At 43.2% G+C, this 17,474-nt stretch overlaps 1 protein-coding gene across 3 annotated transcripts in view; it reads right to left on the bottom strand.

Moving 5' to 3' along the window:
- Positions 1 to 17,474, bottom strand: part of ARID2 (AT-rich interaction domain 2) — a 166,117-nt gene that overhangs the window by 59,154 nt on the left and 89,489 nt on the right. For all 3 annotated transcript variants that reach the window (XM_090042391.1, XM_090042392.1, XM_090042393.1), the window contains one exon: positions 17,304 to 17,371. In XM_090042391.1, the coding sequence (XP_089898517.1) occupies positions 17,304 to 17,371 (68 nt within the window). The remainder of the gene's footprint in view (positions 1 to 17,303; positions 17,372 to 17,474) is intronic.

The following is a 17,474-nucleotide window of genomic DNA, read 5'->3' as shown; positions in this document are numbered from 1 at the left end:
TTTCAGACAGTGATGAAGGTAAATTTGCAAATTTCATTGCTGACAAAAAAAGAAAATCTTAGAACCATGTCATAGACTTTGTCCTTTAATCATGCTCATGTTTAAAAAGATAAACACTGAAGAGATGCCCTAAAATGGCAAACTTCTACCTCAACTCAAGTCTCTTTGAAAAGATTGAAACTGTAGTGACAAGTTGCAGTTGCTATTAGCTATATGTAAGAATATAAAAACTGCCATTTACAAGCAACCCCCGCTTAATGCTATTTTGCTATAAAAGCTCATTTTGCATTGATACCCAATTCCACTTAGCACTCAGTGAGTTTCATTATAATGTTCACAAAGCATCGTACAGCTGGCATTGAAACTGACACTAATTCTGACAGCCCTGATTCTGGTGATTTGGGTGACTTCAGGAAGTGTTTTTGGTGGCTTTAGAAAAGTGAAAATGGAAGGTGGTTTAGCTTAACGTTTAGTTTCACTTAATGCTCAGTTTTTCAGGAACCAATTATAAGCGCTAAGCAGGGGGTGCCTGTACTGGGTCAGACTGTAGGTCCATCTTCCAGAGTATCCCATGTCACAGTGACAGACAGTAGATGCTGAAAAGGAGAGTGAACAGGGTATGACCAGGATTTTTCCCATAGTTTCTCTCCCACTTGCAGCCTCCAGTACATATTAGTCTAGGAAGTTCTGATTCAGAGGCTGTACCGCTAACTCCCATGCTCAATAGCTACTGATATACCTTTCCTCCAAGAATTTGTCCAATGTTTTTGAATATGCCTTCTGAAGTGTCAGCTTTCACAACATATTGTGGCAATGAGTTCTAACCTTTAATTACAAGCTGTGTGAAAAAGAAATCCCTATTTACTTTCTCTTCACCATTTAGTATTTTGTAAGTCTTTATGTCTCCTCAAGTGTCTCTCTTCTAAACTGAACAGGCCTAGCCTTTTTAGTCTCTCCTCATATGGAATCCCCTCCACACAACTATTCATCCTAGTTGCCCTTTTTTTGTATCTTCTCTAGTTCACCTACCATATTTATTTGATTACAAGATGAGGTTTTCCCTCCCAGTTGGCAAGGGGGGAAAAATGCCCTTGCCTTATAATTGCATACAAGGAAGTCTCCCTAAATACATTGCCCATCATGAAACTGCTGCCAAAAGCAGGATGTGCTCCTGTGAAGTTGATTAAATGCAGTCAACACTGACCATGACTATAAAATGCATGACACACATTGGGCAAATATGCTGATGTGAACCTTTTGTATGTGGCCCTTAAAAAAAACAATCCAAACCAGGCAGGTGTTCCTTCTGCAGGGAATTGGAACCAGGACTGAAGGTACTGCAATACCAGGCTAGCACCAAGAGGGCCAGAACCAGCCCTGACATCCTCCTCTTGGTGCCAAAAGTTTAATTTATTACAAAATATCAAAATTCAAAATGACCAAGTTCAAAGCACAAGGAAATACAGAAAAACCCAAGCAGTTGGCTACATAGTAGAGGATGAGGGTAGGGATGGGAATACAACTTAAGTTACGTATGAAACGTGCAGCCAACTAAACTCGGGGTGGAGAAGGGCAATGGAGAAGGGGAGGGAGGGGGCAGAGAATATAGAGGAGACCCTGCACAACATCACATTGTAATAGGAAGAAGGTTCAGAAAAGACATACAGTTACAAATAACAAGCAGGATACAATTGCTGGGGTGGGGAAGAGTCCAGAATTAAAAGTCCTTGGAGGAAATTCAGTGCCGCAGGGGAGTGGGTCGGGGGAGGTGGGAGTGGGAGGGGAGGGTTAGGTGGTTCCCTCTGTGTAGCTTCCAGCCAGCAGTCTTGTGGGGTCCACATACTGGTGCTATCCACGTGTTTTAAACAGATGTCCTTCAACCACTGCGGCTCTGCATCAGCTTGGCGTACTGGCAGGATACATGGCAGGTGCACAGGACACTCTCAATGCTGAGGTCACATGCCCTAAGCATCCCGCCTATTAGCACCTCAACTGTCATGCTTGCATCCCAAGCAGCTGGTATTCCTCTTGTTTTCATGCCTCAAACAAAGCTTGCCGAGAACAGGGTGGTGACATCTACCATCACAATGCTCTTGTGGTCTTCATTGGTCACAACGATGTCCAGGCACAGCTGGCTCTTACAGCCAGGAATGTTGTAGTTGACAGACTTGGTCCTTATTGTAGCACAGCTGTCACGCTCTGGAGTGCGGCTTGCATACAGTATATGGGGGAGAGTGTCGTAGCCATAGCATCAGCACCTCCTGTTGTAGTACCTGTGTGCTGGATGAAGTGCCAGTCAACAAACCGCATGAAGCTCCTGCTGGCCATGAAATGTTGCTTGTGTCACGTTTGAGGTGAACTTGAAGACATTGCTCTTGTCAGGTTTTACCCTCAGGTTGCCAGCATAGTTTGCTCAGATGACATCCTTCAGGAACCTCTCTAGGAGGGTCACGGCAATGCGGCTGGTATTAGGGGCTGGGAACAGTGAGATTTCCAGCTCCGGGTGCTCGTGTGTCCAAGTCCAGTTGCAGCTGATGCGCTTTTCGAGATGGTACATGGTGTTGGAGGCTCAACTCCACAGCGAGACAAAGTCCCCACTGTCTCGGTTGAATTCTTCTTCCAGTAAGCTGCTCAGGAAGGTAGCCAGGTCGCACTGGGTGACCTGCCTTGCGATCCTCTTGTGGGCAGTCTCCATCAGGGTGCTGGTGATAATGCTGTTCATCGTCTTGTCTGGGCAGGTCAGGAGGTGGAAGACATGAATGACCAACCACGATGTTGCAGAGGACACCCATGTGGGGCAAATTAGCACCACCCTACTGGTATGAGACATACAGGACCTTGTTGTTGGCCCACACCTGTAGGTACAGCCACTTCTCTTCAGTAGCTGCTGTATCTCGGTGTCTACCTTCTTGACGGGGATCTTGGGAGCTGCTGAGCTCCTCAGGACAAACGTGATGCAGGAGATGAAGAAAGTGTTTTTACCACATTTATCTTCTGTCGGGGGCCAAGAGAGACGAGTCCAGCTTGTGGACATCCTGCACAATCCTACAAATGGTCTCCTCCAATGTCTGCTTCACCCGGTCTCCAGTGGGAGTCCCCAGGTTGACTCAGCTCTCTCTGTGTCTCAGGCACCTCATCTGCCTTCCTTGGATGGTGATGATGGAGTCCAGGACAATGTTTTTCTTCCTGCAGTCAAAGTGCAGGGAGGTGCAGTTGATGGTGTTGAAGTGGAGTCCCATCCACTCGACCACCTTGGAGCTGACATTCAACATACTCTGCAGTGACTTGGCATCACCAACAAGGAGGACCAAGTTGTCCACGTAGACCAGAATGCTCAGCTTATGCCCACAGAGATCAAGAACACTGGGGCCTCCCACCACTGCTCAGTTTGACCCTAGCCAAAAAGGTACTAAGATGCTGATGGGACCTACCACAAGGATTGTTTAGTGCAGCAGATCTGAATAAGACATATGGTACTGCCCATTAAGCACAATCCCCCTCACCACCAATTCTTTTTCAAGTCATGGTGAGCCATTACACTGCATACACTCTGACTTCCTTGTCACTCCCACAGCTGAACTGTTCCTTTCTTTCCCATTTCCAATAATTCCTGTTTCTTCATCAGCCTTAAATGCCATGAAAACATCATGAAATGGGGCCCCAAATAGTCCACCTAGAATCCCTCTGTCAGCACCTCTCTCAGCCTGGCACACATAATTAGTGTGATCCCACCTTCCATGAGGTAAAGCTGGACCAGGTCTCATGTAAAGAACCCTAGTTTCAGCTGTTAGTCAGGGGCTAATTAGCACATGGATCCTTTGCAGGAGGTAACTGGAATACACACATATACTGAGCAGTGCTGAGCTGTGAGGTCACCATGGCTTGAAATGCTGTTGGGCTGGTCCCCACCAGAGTCAATGAACCGTGGGGTAAATCACAAGCATTTGGCTTTGGACTAATGTCATGCACAGTCTGTATTTTCTCTAAACTCTCTCGCACACAAGCACATGTGTGTAGGTGTATGGTACATTTACTGTAATGGGGATGATCACGGTGTAAATGTAGATGTGTGTTTTGGACTGTCAAGTGAACTATGTTAGTCATGAGACAGGTATGTGTGTGTGCATACGTACATTTTTTTTTTGTGAAAAATATGTTTGTACTTTCTCTAAGTAGGTACCAGTGCTGCTCAAAAATGTGTTTATAGTGTATCTGTGCTAAAACTTACAGCAGTTTAAAAAAAAAAAGTAATATGTATTAATTCTGGGATGCATTAAATGTATGAGTAGTATATGCAAATTACTACAGCTACATTTAATTCAAGGTCAGTTTTTTCAAATTTGTTCCTCACTTCCATGTGCTCAGGGAGAGCAGAGTCTGACAGTAAGAATGGGGAAAAGGGGCTGCCAGGGGAAAAAGGTGGGGAAAAGCAACAAACAAAAGGGCTACCTGCCCCCCAGATTTAAATTTACCCTGCTGTAGCAGTGGGAAGAGGACAAATTCAAGGCAAATCTCCAATCATTAGATTCTATACCTGAAAAATTATAACGAGTGTATACATTTTCAATATACAGAATCCAATTACTGAGAGGTTGGCTAATAATAAGGGACTTTTTTTTATTTGAGTAAATATGGTCTATCATTTTTTGAAATTTGTGGGAACCAAAACAGAATGAAGTATTCAAGGTGTGGATGCACCATGAATTTATAAAATGGCATTACATTATTTTCTGTTTTGTTTACAATTCTCCTCTGGATAAATCCTAACATTTTGCTTGCCTTATTGATGGCTGTTGAGCACTGAGCTGATGTTTTTAGCAAACTGTCCAAAATGACTCCAAGATCTCTTTCCTGTGTGGCAACAACTAATATAGAACCCATTATAACGTAGGTATACTTAGGATTATTTTTGCCTACGGGCATCAGTTTACCCTTATCTATACTGAATTTCATCTGCCCTTCAGTTGCCCATTTGGTCAATAGTGCCAGATCCCCATGTGGTTCCTCACAACCTGCCTTGGTCTTTACCAGCATGAATCTACAACTTTGAGCAAAAGCATTGTATTACAGTTCCGAGACACCTGCTATTCTGACTCCCCAACAATATACCACTGGCCTCTTTCAACATACAGACTAGTGGTCCAGATAAAAATACTTTCAGATTTAAAAATTGTGTTCATCTCATGCTATCTAGTAATCTGAAGTCAAAGAGAGTAGACTGTTGCACCTAAAAAGCCATTACATTTTACAACCTTGACTTTCACATTACAAAAAAGCAAGGTCAGTACTGACTTTCAGCTGAAAATGTGCTTCCAGTGCTTGATAGCTCAAAGTAACCTGAAACTGATTTGAAGTGGTGTGTTAGTGTCTCTGTTCAAATCAGTATTGCCAATGTTGTTTCTGACCTCAATGTTTAGAAATGGGAAGCCTACAAGACCCAAAATCTTGGGATGTGTCTAGCTAGTAATAAAGTTGGGGTTAAAATGGAAGTAGCTATACATTCACTGCTCAGTTGTGCAAGCTTCTGTATAGAAAAAGTTTTTACACATGGATCATTTTGATTTAATCTGTTCCATATAGACAACAGTAAGACGGTTGTACAATCAACATACAAATAGTTGCGCGACTACTCTTTTATCAATTAAACTAAACTTATTTAAAATCACACATTAAAATGCTCAGTGTGTAGAAAAAACAATACTGTTGCTCAAAATTACATTTTTTCTCATTCTATTCAGGAAGCAGAAATTCCTCCTACCAAATAAACCTTTTAGTTTATTGGGCAGGATATTCAGTTTTATAGGCACCAGCATGTATTTTGATTCACATGGTTTTAAGTAAGGTTTGTAAAGCTGTTCTGAAGATGAAAAGCACTACTGAGTCTAAGCAAATATGTGATTTACCTTGGTCCCTTTTTCTAATGAATCTATTCTTTATCAATTATACTCTGAAGGCTAGGATTTGCACCTTTCTATACTACCTTTCTTCTGAGGAAGTCAATGAGCTTACAAATATTAGTTACACTTCAGAAACACTTCTCTGAAGAAAAGAAATCTGTGTACAATTATTGCACACAATGACCGTGCCAGGAATCTGAGTTTTGGGATCAGGATAGTTTATGGGGCTTGTGACAGACTTTGGAACATTAATATTAGATTAATAATTGTTTTGGATCTATGCAAAATGTACTTTCAATTAAGACAACAGGGAAAGTATAGTGAATGATTAGGCAGAAACAGTTCCAAAAGGGTTTGACCCAGACCTATCAGGTTTAAGAAATGGAAAATGTCATGGATGTACTCTTAATTCATAATTTCTAAATATATTACATGTATTGTGTTTGTGAACCCTGGTCTAGTGTAGACATGGCTAGAAACAGGACAGTGAAGGAAGTTGCAAGTCTCCTTTGCTGTCATTCAACAGACACACTGACAGCAAAGCAGAGAAATCACAGAAATAACCACTTCTTACACTCCAGATGTTCAAGCAAACAAGCAAAGCATAGAGACTAGGGCTGTGAGAAGCTTCTGTCAGCGGAGATTCAGCTCGATTTGGTGGATGAATCCCTGAATCTGAATCAAATCAGAGGACCCTTTAATCTCTCCAAATTGAATCGGAACCCTCCGAATCAATTTTGGAGAGATTCAGAAAGATTTGGACATGGAGACAGCTTTAAATGTTTTCCTGCATATCTCTAGGCAGCAGGAGCTTGTGAATGCTGCAATGTTGGGGTGCACTGAGCATCCCACAGGCGTGCAGGAGGCTCCCCTGGCAGCAGACCTGGAAGTGGACAAGAAGTATTTCTGGTTCCACTTCCGAGTCCACCAAGAAGCACAATGGGCCCCCTCCCCAGCTCAGCAACTGGAGGTTGGGGGGGGGGTGTGCAGGGGGCCCTCCAGCGCATTCCCTTTCAGACCTGGAAGTGGACTGGAAGTTACTTCTGGTCCATTTCCAGGTTCACCACCAAGCACAAGAGTGGCCCCTCACACTCCTGTGGGATGCTCCATACACTCCAGCATCACAGCAATCACAAGCTGCACCTGCTACCTCAAGGTATGTAGAAAAACCTTTAAAGCTGTGTCTGAATCACTGTGTTCAGCTATGTCTGAATAACTGATTCTCTGACTCAGCATTGTATCTTCAGATTCGGATTCAGCTGAATTGAAATCAGGGACAGCGATCCAAATCAACAAATCAAATCACTGTCCCTGATTCGGGCTGAAGCTGAATTGGACAGGGCCCACTTCGAACACCCAATACAGGTTTGCTATGCCACTGGACTACATAATAATCTGCTTACAAAATCTTCATTGAGGTAAATGTTACAACACTTAGTATTGCCTTAGATAAAACAACGCCTAATTGTGATATACTTATAAACACCAGCAGAAGAAAGAAGATTAAAAGGAACAGATTTTTATTAACATTTGAATTGCAGTGTAAATGGAGATTCTGGGTCATGACAGAATTTTGATACTGAGAGATATGAATGCAAAAGTAGAAAGTGAACATGGTAAATGAGTGAATAGTTCTAGATACTACAGCATCAGGTTGGCAAAAGACAAGTCAAACCTTTCTGTGAACTACAGTCTGATTACTGGCAATATTTGGTTCTCACATAAAGACATGGCACAAGATTACATGCAATTCACGAGATGGTGAAATCAAAAATCAGACTGACCAAATTACCATCAGTAAAAGGCGTAGACAGTTACCGTTGAATGTAAGAATCTATAAGAGTGAGAAGTGTAGTACTGATTGTGAACTATTATGGGAAAATTAAAGTCCAAGAAAAAGATGGGAGTAACAACAGCAAAAATTGATTTGGATAAACTAAAGGATGACTCAGAGGGAGGCACACACAGTAGTTTTGGGATGGAGTTTCAAGCCATGTAATTTTGATGATGAAGAAATATCACTACAGAGCACATTAGAAATATTCCAGGAAGTGAAGAGGAAGTTGGAAAACAAGTAAGGAACAGCTGGATTAGCAATTAAAGAAGAATCTTAGAGGAAAAGTGTAGAGAAACTAAGACTGCTGGGCAAGCAGAAGTCAAAGCATTATAAAGAGAAGTGAAGATTCCACAGAGATTGGAAAAGCAAACATTTGGAAAGAAGAGGCTCAAAAAGGAGGCATGAAAAAAACAAACATGTTAGTTGTACAGAAATAGAAATAAGCCAATTATACAGTAGAAAGACTGCTAGGGAAATGAAAAAAAATTCTAAAAGGTGGCAAAAGTATGAAGGAAGCATTTAGACAAAGAGCTAAATCCTGCAGTTCTAGAATGCTTGTGTCTAGATGATGAAGTATTGTATCTATCCGAATCCAAGACAACTCCAAATGTAAGACAACACCCACCTAGTAGATTCTATACGTTGAAAATTATAAATGTATTGTAATTTTCCACATATAGAAGCTAATTAGTGGAAGATCATATTAAATTTGTCCCACCCCTCACTGCTGCAGGGGAAAAAGCAGTGGCAAGGGGTGAGGGGTCAGACTCCCACCTCTTGTCCTCCCATGCCTGTACCTGCCTGCCCACCTACTACACTTATTTCCCCCACTGCACTCACTTACCTTCTGCTGCAACTATGCTTCTCCAGGGCAGTCAGCAGCAACTCTGGTCCAGCCCAGCCCCAGCCCAGCTTGACCAGGGAGAAGCGGCAGCAGCTCCTGGCTGGACCAGTGTGGGGCTGGAGGGATCAGAGCAGAGGGTAAAGGGGAAGGAGGTATCTTGGGGGAGGAAAGCATGGTGTGGGGGAGGGAGGTATCTGGGGGCAGACAGGCAGACAGGCACAGGGGACATGGGGGGGGGGCAGCTGCAGGTACAGGCCCCTGCACTCCCACCAGCCACATGCCTCCTCCCCCAGCAAACAAGCCAATCTAGTCTGAGGCAGGTAGCAGCTCAGCTCTGGCTTTGGCCCTGGGGTCAGGGCCAAAGCCAGAGCTGAGCTGCCACTTGCACAAGGCTGGTACTCGAATCCAAGATGAGGTACGTGTATCATGCTGATTGGGAGAAAAATTCTCATCTTGAATTCAAATAAATATGGTATATGGACAAGGCAGAATGGGTACCAGTAGTGAAGATATAAAAAGAGCACTGAAAGTTAAAAAAAAGTGGGAAAACTTCAAGAACTGACCATATCACAGCTGAGGTGTTGAAAACTGATGAGACAGGTGCCATTCAAAGCGTAAGAAGCAAAAGAATAAGAAGGTATGAGAAAATGAAGCAGATACAAGAGGGCTGACTGAAGGCAAATGTTATACCAATCTGAAAGAAAGGAGATCCTGCTGATCTGAGTAAATGTTAGAGTATATAACTTATTGTTGGTCCTGGGAAGAATCAGTGTCAACAGATTAAGGCCAGTTTTAGAGAAACAATGTGGTTAAGACTAAGCTGAATCTACATTTATCAGATAGGCACACTTTGGCAGGTAACAGGAAATACTGAGAATGGAGATTAAGAGAGACATTTGTTTTAAATTTACAAAGACATCAGATTTGGTTTGAAAGGAAGCTGTAACAGGGTATTCCCTAGCCCTGTTATTTTGATGAGAGAGAGAGAAAGGGAGTGAGAGGAAGAGTAAGATCGAGAGCATGTGAAAGAGAGAAACCCGGCTGGTGATGAGGGAAGGTGTCTACTAGGAGCGGCAGAAACTGGGAAGCATTTTTATTAGACACTAGAAGACAATGACCCAGATGCGGAGAGCTCAAGTTGCATCATAGACAAGGGTGGCTCCCGCCCTTCTGTGAGGCTCTCTCAGGCAGAGAGAGGACTTTTGTTTTATCTGTTTCTTTTGGATGTACTAAATCCCAGGTGGGAAGCAGTTTTTGTTAAGGCTGCAACTGACTTTTATGTTAAGATTACTTGTTGCCTGGGTGTGGTTGAAAGGGGTGAATGCAGAGGCCACAGTGGGGCACCAACAGAGTGCATCTAGGTTTAGCATCCTGCCAGGGCATGGTTTAAGCCAGAGATGGCTGGGGGCCAAGAAGGCCAGAGGCCATAGCCCAAGAGAGGGCAAAACAAAGGTCAGGGACTCAGAAGTCGAAAAGACTGGCACTCATATGCCAGGACCCAGTGATGTGGGCCTAAGCTAAAAAGGAGCCCAGCAACAGAACGGGGCTGAAACCCCAACAAAGGCTTGTAAACCTGAGAAGGCCAGACTGTGTATTGAGGCAATGGTCCTCCAGAAGATGATAATGGGCAACACTTACAAGAATTACAAGGAATTACAATTTTTGCCCTTAATGCTTAACTGGAGCTGCCTTAAAGGTGGGGCTCACCTCATAGCATTTGGGCAGAAAAGCCCAAAGAACAGTGCACCAGATGAAGATATCAAGAAGAGTCTACCCAGTCTCTGCCATCCGCCTCCCCAGTTAAAAATGCTTCAAGATCAAGTTGTGGCAGGAGAGAAACAGGAGGGAAGGTTCAAACCAGGGTTGAAGGCAGACAAGTCCTACCACTAGGGGACCTCTGACACCAGGCAGATTGCCTGAGCATGCTACAGAAGTGTAATGGAAAATGACACAAGCCTGGTGTCCAAGGTAAGATCATTTCAATTATCAGAATTATGTGCAAATGCTCCTGCAGTGTTGTATGAACTGAGAGGGGGGAGTGTGGATGGGTGGGTATGGGGTTTGTGGCAGGGGTGTTTGAATGTGGGTGGGTAAGGGTTTTGTGGGGGGCTGTGGGGTGTGTGGAAGGAGAAGGTGGTGTGCATAGCAGTGAGTGGGGCTCCCCCCAGAGGCACATGGGTGTGTGCATGTGTGGAGGGTGCACATGAAAAAGGGGTGGGGGGGGTGTATGTGGGGTCTGTGATTGTGTGTGAGGAAAGGTATGGTTGTGGGGTTTGTGGGGTATGCATGGGACCCTTGCATCCACCCCCTCCCCCGAGCTGGTCACCCATCTTCACTCCTGCCCTGCAACAGCCTGGAACCCACGTACCCTGTGGCACCTCTCCATCACCATCGACAGCACACATTCTCAACTCTGCCTGGCACCCGTTCTGGACTCACCCCTGTTGGAGCAGATCAGCTGGAACCTGCGAGCACAGCCCCAACCCCACGCCGCCCCTTAGAAACGCAGCAGGGCTGAGGTGGTTCCACAGCTGGACTGCCTTTCTAGGCAGCTCAGGCAGTGCCGCTGGCACCAGTCCCGCAGTACTAGTGGGAACCCGTGTGCTCAGTGCCAACCCAACCTGTGTCTGCTCCGGACTCACCTGCCGAGGCTGAACAGCAGCAGCAGTGGCAGCACAGGACAGAAGTTGTTGCTCAGCACAGGGGAAGAGTGGCCCCTCCCCCTCGCTGATGCTGGGCTCTTCCTGCTGCAGCTGCCCAGAGCCTATGCCTAGGCTGCCCTCCCGCTGCTCTGTGCTGTCACTGCTGTCCTGCTGGGCAGCCCATAGGTGGCGGAGATGCAGGGCAGTCCAGTGTGGGCTCCAGGTGGCTGCAGCAGGAAGAGCCCAGCAGCAGTGAGGGGGAGGAGCCGCTTTTCCCCCATGCTGAGCAACAGTTTCTGCCCCATGCTGCCATTGATGCTCCAGTGAGTCTGGAGCAGGCAAAGGCAGGGCAGTGCTATATACATGAATCCTTGTTGGTACCACAGGGCTGGGGCCAGAGGAGTGGCAGCCAGAAGGAGCAGTCCAGTTGTGGAGCCACCCCAGCCCCGCTGCCTGCCCAGGAGGTGGCAGGACATACCACCGCCAGATGGTGCTTGGGTTGGGTGGGTCTAAGGGACCCGCTGGGGGCCAAACAAAGCCTCTCCTGAGGCCAGTTTCAGCTCATGGGTTGTATTTTGTCCACCCCCAATCTAAAGTTAAGCTCCTTAGTTTATATAGGTGACACTACACAATCAGCAAATATTTGAATTATTCTTCTTTGGACAAGGTGGCATCTAAATCTAAAAACAAATGAGTAACCAAATAAATAAATAAGATGATAGCTTTTATTACTTTGTAATTTGGTGTGGCTGGTGTTAACAAGTTAGTTCAACTGGCTACAGAATGACCACTGACTAAACAGCTGGACACTGTATGAAAAGGCATAGTAAAGTTTAGCTTAGTGGAGCCTTGGAAGAAGTGAATTGTAACTCTGGATGTGGTCCTACTTCTCCATATCTGCAAAGATGCTCTAGGATGAAAGAAACAATGCACTAAGGAAGTTTAATGACCATTTGTCTTTACTCCATCCTCACAGAATAAGTAGGGTTGGAAGGGACCTCCAGAGGTCATTTAGCCCAACCCCCTTACCCAAGACATCCCTATCCAAACTCCCATACAGCCATAATCTAAACTCTACATAAGGATAACATCAACTTCAATGCAACACAAACCTAACGCTCTAACCTGGAGCCCCATGTTGCAGAGGCGTACCGTATAGAACAGTATTTTTTAAATATGTGCATGATAAGAGTTAAAAATCAAACCAGTTTTACGAAACAAAATTCTCATTAAAATTTCCACAATCTATTGCAATTATAATGTATAATATACTTAAGTGCCCCCAAGATATTACAAACTGAATTGTGAAAGCAGAGAAAATAAAAACCTCTAAATCTCTAAAACCAACACTTCAAGTTAACTTACGCATCTTTTAGTAGGCAGTTTAATGAGAAAAAAGAAGGAAACCTGATGTTTGATAAGAGCAAAGGAAACAGATTTTGCCAGCATATTAGAACTGTAACTCATTTAAACTTATTTAATATTCATGCTTGCAAAACTGCATTTGGAATAAGAATTTTTAGGTAATATACTTAGACACCAGTACCTCTTAAAAACGTGTATTACTTTCAATTACCAACTGACATGTACCATCTTGCCTTGATTCTAAGACATTTAACATAGAGGGAAAAGCCCCCCATCTTAAGAGTCAAACAGAAGAGTGTTTGGTGGCGGGTGGGGAAAAGGCAGCAGCTGCAGCTCTGCCTCCAGCCTCTACCCAGGGATGGGGCTTTAGCTACTGCTGGCCCCCCTCTCCCAGCCCATCTGCGCTCCACCTTCGCAGCCTCTTTCTTCCATCTCCCCTCCCTACACAGCCTCCCCCTCCCCCATTTACCCATGCTCCACACCAGTATGCTCCGTCCACTGTGCAGCCTGGGGCACTGAGCATGGCCCCAGCCTGGCCTCATTGCAGTGGCATGCAGCCCTGCAAGGCTGCTATGGGAGCTGGGCTGGGGCCGTATTCAGTGCCCAGGCTAGAACAAAAATGGAGCTTGCTGGTGAAGAGCAAGGGAAAGGGGAGGTGGAAGGTTGAGAGCAGAGGCTGAGGCAAGGGGGAAGTGGGGTAGCAGATGCTGGGAGGGAGGGGTAAGAGGGGGAGCAGAGGAAGAAAAGGAAGGGGGACTGAGGCTGCAGGTGGGAGGGAGGCAGGCAGGGGGCAGAGGTAGCAGGGGCAGGCACGAGAGGGGGACAAGCTGCACGACCTTCCTATACCACCTGCCCCTGTGTAACAGTAGGGGGATGAATTAAAGACAGCCCCCCAGTAATTAAATTCTATACATACAAAATTATAACAGATTTATAAATGTTTTATGTATAGACTGATTACTGGGAAATCATCTTCATACCAAATCATCTTAGATTTGAGTAAATACAGTAACTGATGAGCATGCAAAATTAAGTTTCTTCCCTTCATTTTAAATTCAGCTCTTTGGATGATTCTTTTCCAAGAGCAGTATTAGGACTAAAGTATTGGGATTCTATACAAAATACAATATTCAAAGGGTAAAATTTTGAAAAGTGCTTATACAACTCTCAGGATGCTGACTTTCAGTGACACTCAGGATTCTAACCACCTGAAGGCCAGGTATAACTCAGTTAGCTAGAAAAGGGGTTTTCAACCCTTTTTTAACAAGTGAACCCCCGGAGGCCAGACATAGAGCAGCAGGGGAGGTGGGAAGCACAGTCAGAGCCTGTAAAGCCCACAAAAGGGCACCACTATCCTTGCCCCGCCCCACCCCACCCCTGCTCCTGGGAGGTGGCGGCACAGAGTTGTGGGTGTGATACTTTGTCATCGCCTGCGCATACCCCGTAGGGCCTTCCCAAGTACCCTTGGGGGTATGTGCAGCCCTGGTTGACAAACCCTGAGCTAGACGCCTAAGATCTAAATGGAGTTTAGACAATTAAGTTGCAGGAAGTTTTTCAGATAACTCCACTTCAAATCACCCCAAAACTCAGGCCATGGATGTACATTGCATCTGTACTGCTACAAATGCCCCTGAAGTCCTACAGAAGTTAAGGAGACAAGTGTGAACACTCCTTGTAGACCTACAACAGTGGCCCAAGTGCTACAGAAATATTCCTGGATGAAACAGGAACTTCTCTGTAGTATCACATGTAACGTGTTCTAGTAAGCCATAGCACTTATTGGGGGAGGGAGGTCTCTCATCCTTCAGTACTTCACTCTCCACCACATCCTACAAGGGGGAGGAAGGAAAGTCAGTATACAGCCCCAGGCAAATACAACCTGCCCACACCCCTCCAGGACCAGGCTGTCAGTGTATATGGAGATTGGGAGTGAGCTGTCAGCTTAACCTCAGGTGGCAACCTGGGCCCAGCAATGGGGAACAGAGCAGAGTTGCAGGGCCAGGCAACCCTGCCAACCTTGTGATGGGAGAGTACACTCCCAACCTAGCTGAGAAGAGTACATTCCTTAGTCTCCACGTCTGTCTGCGCCTGGTACTGCTACATTTTCGAACGCTTCAAAATGTTTCAATCTGTCCGTGGTCACAGTAGGCCCCTAAAGAAATAAAATTCCTTAGGTGCCTAACCTTGAGCTTCTGTGCATGCTCAGAAATGATTCAGTGTGTGCGACTAGCCATCTAGCTTTGGGCTTAGCTCTGTTGTGACTCAGAATGGAAAGGAGTTAGTGTCTAAAGCCACCAGAAGTCCCCACAGATTCAGTACATTAGATATCCTCAAAGCATGCTTAACTGGCACAGACAATACTGAATTTAATAATAAATGAAGTATGTTCACTTAAATGCAGCTGGAGGACACAGAAAAAAATGTCACTCACCCTCCGGATTATAGGCTAATGGTTAAATTTCTTACTCAAATGTGGCTTTGAATCCATGTTTCAAATTTCCCACTTTTAAAACTCTCCCCTTACACGTCTGTCACAACACTTGCATGTTACTTCCTTCATATCATATCACTCTGCATCTCTCTCTACCTATTTTACCATTTTTCAGTATGAAAAAACTTTATCAGCTTCTCTGGACACCCTTAAAACACCTTATTCATCTAGTTTATCCTTTGTTAGTATGTTTATGTGAGTGGTGAGTGCTTCTTTGTCACCACCATATGAAAGCTATTCTTATCTTTAACTAAATTTGTTGTTTGCTGACATTGTTGAAATTACAGGAGAATTGAGTAGCAACCTTAAAAAAAGGCAGTTATACCTGGCAGCACAAATAACAGAAACACCAAAACATACAAGAGAGTAAGAAAAAAGAGAACAAAAGAGCACAGACCTATGTAAGCACCATTCTGCTAAATTCAAAGATGTAAAAGTTATCCAAAAATGAAAAGAATGAATACAAAATCCCTGCTGGTACAGGCATAATATCTTGGTTCCACATCAAGAGAATAGTACTGGAATTGAGAGATCTAACAATGCTTCTAATACTCCCCCCTTGTTTCTTCTTACACACAAAAGCACAGCTCCTGAATAAAATGGCTTCCAGTAGTGGGGTCAACTCACTGCTTAAAATATGATTCTATGAAAAAATATGTATTCCTGGCATATATGGATATTTTTAGAGGTAGTGTTAATTTATGGCACACTTTCAACAATGTCTTACTGTACATGGTATTATACACCATGTTTTGCTGATAGATAGGTCTTGGAGTACATCCAAGTTTCTTATTAGTAAACCTTACTGAAGCTATGCTGGTTCTACTTAGCACTCAGTTAAGAGACCGTTAAAACCATCTGTTCTCATGTACTATAATTATTTAAAATGATATAATTAACAAACATTTAATAATTTCACATCATTTCAAATGTTTACATATCTAGACATTGTGCTTTATGTTGTTCTTAGCCAACTACTGTACAGACAGGCTGTCTCACATTCAGCAGATGTTAAAAATCAGAAACACCAGGCACTTAAAAAACAACTCCTTCCAAGAATAATTTTTAGTATCTATCTTTAGGAAAAAGTAAAGACAAGGATTATCAAGCACACATTTTTAGACTTACTTTTACTTTACTTTAGCATATCTCCAAGCTAAATTAATAAATTTATGAATGTTAATATTCTTCATTCAATTTCACTGTTTGGGCAGGGCACTTATTCATATTTTAGCAATAAACATTCAACAGGAACTTGTATTGAACAACTTAGCCCAAAACTAAGCTTTGTAAAAAAGAAACTATATGATAAACAGAAAACATTTTTTTCACAAATAAATACTCCTTTTTAATGTTTGGAATGCTAAAACTGCAATTCTACTGACAGTAAGAAAGAAATTAAGCAGAAACCTAACTACAAAGAGAGGTGGAAATAACTAGTTTATTACATTTCAAAATATGAAAACAAACAGTATAAAGGATCAAAATCATTTAAAAATTCCTCCTATTTTAATATTAGCTGTCTGAAAACCAGTTACGGAATCAGTTTTCAACCCCCCCACATAACACCCCCCAATCTCCCCCCCTCCCCTCCCATCTCCTTAAGCAAACAGAAAATGTCAAAGCTTTTAAATATGTACCAAATCAGATGTTACCCAGCACCATAAAAGTTTATTCTAGGGCAAAGAGACGTTTACACATAACAAAGTTATATGTAACTTTGAAATTATGTTGCTCCATTATTAATTTAGTAGATCATGCCCTCTAGTGGAAACACAAAAGCCTTGAGCACACCTAGATATCATAATATAAACATTTAACTGAACAAAAGTTGTCTAAATCTTTTAAAAACTGGCCACAGCACCCATTTCTTAATCTACTGTTTTGTTCATCTCAGCAGTTAAAAATACCAGTATTGTTTTCTTTTGCCATATAAACCGTACAGCCGGTCTTTTCCTTTCAAACTTCAACTCTTTTATAAAAATACGAAATTTATATTTATTTCCCTGTTCTTAATTATTTTCTTCCTATTAACATCCAGTTTCTAGAATCTTGATTTAAGTTATAAATAACTTTGATTTCGCAGCCAACCATATTTCCCTAAAAGGTATAAAGCTTGAGCATAGTTCAAAGTAACCTTTTAATTAAAACCATTTTGGTACATTATGAGATTTATAATTTTCCACCCTTGGTACAGTTAAAAGTAGTTTAATATTTTTAAAATTACCTTAACAAAATCTCTATCAGTTTTCTCTTTCCATTCTTCTCCAAATACAGCAGAAAATGATCCTAAAGCTTTAAGCATAAAAAGTAACATTCAGTAAAAAAAAAAAAAAAAAAAGTACACTTTTCCATTTTTCTAGTAATCCATACTCCAAATAAAATCCAATAATATTAC

This window comes from Crocodylus siamensis, chromosome 4, assembly GCF_052110815.1.
Source record: "Crocodylus siamensis isolate JL-2025a chromosome 4, ASM5211081v1, whole genome shotgun sequence".
Taxonomy (NCBI): Eukaryota; Metazoa; Chordata; order Crocodylia; family Crocodylidae; genus Crocodylus; species Crocodylus siamensis.
This window is presented reverse-complemented; position numbering and strand designations above follow the sequence as displayed.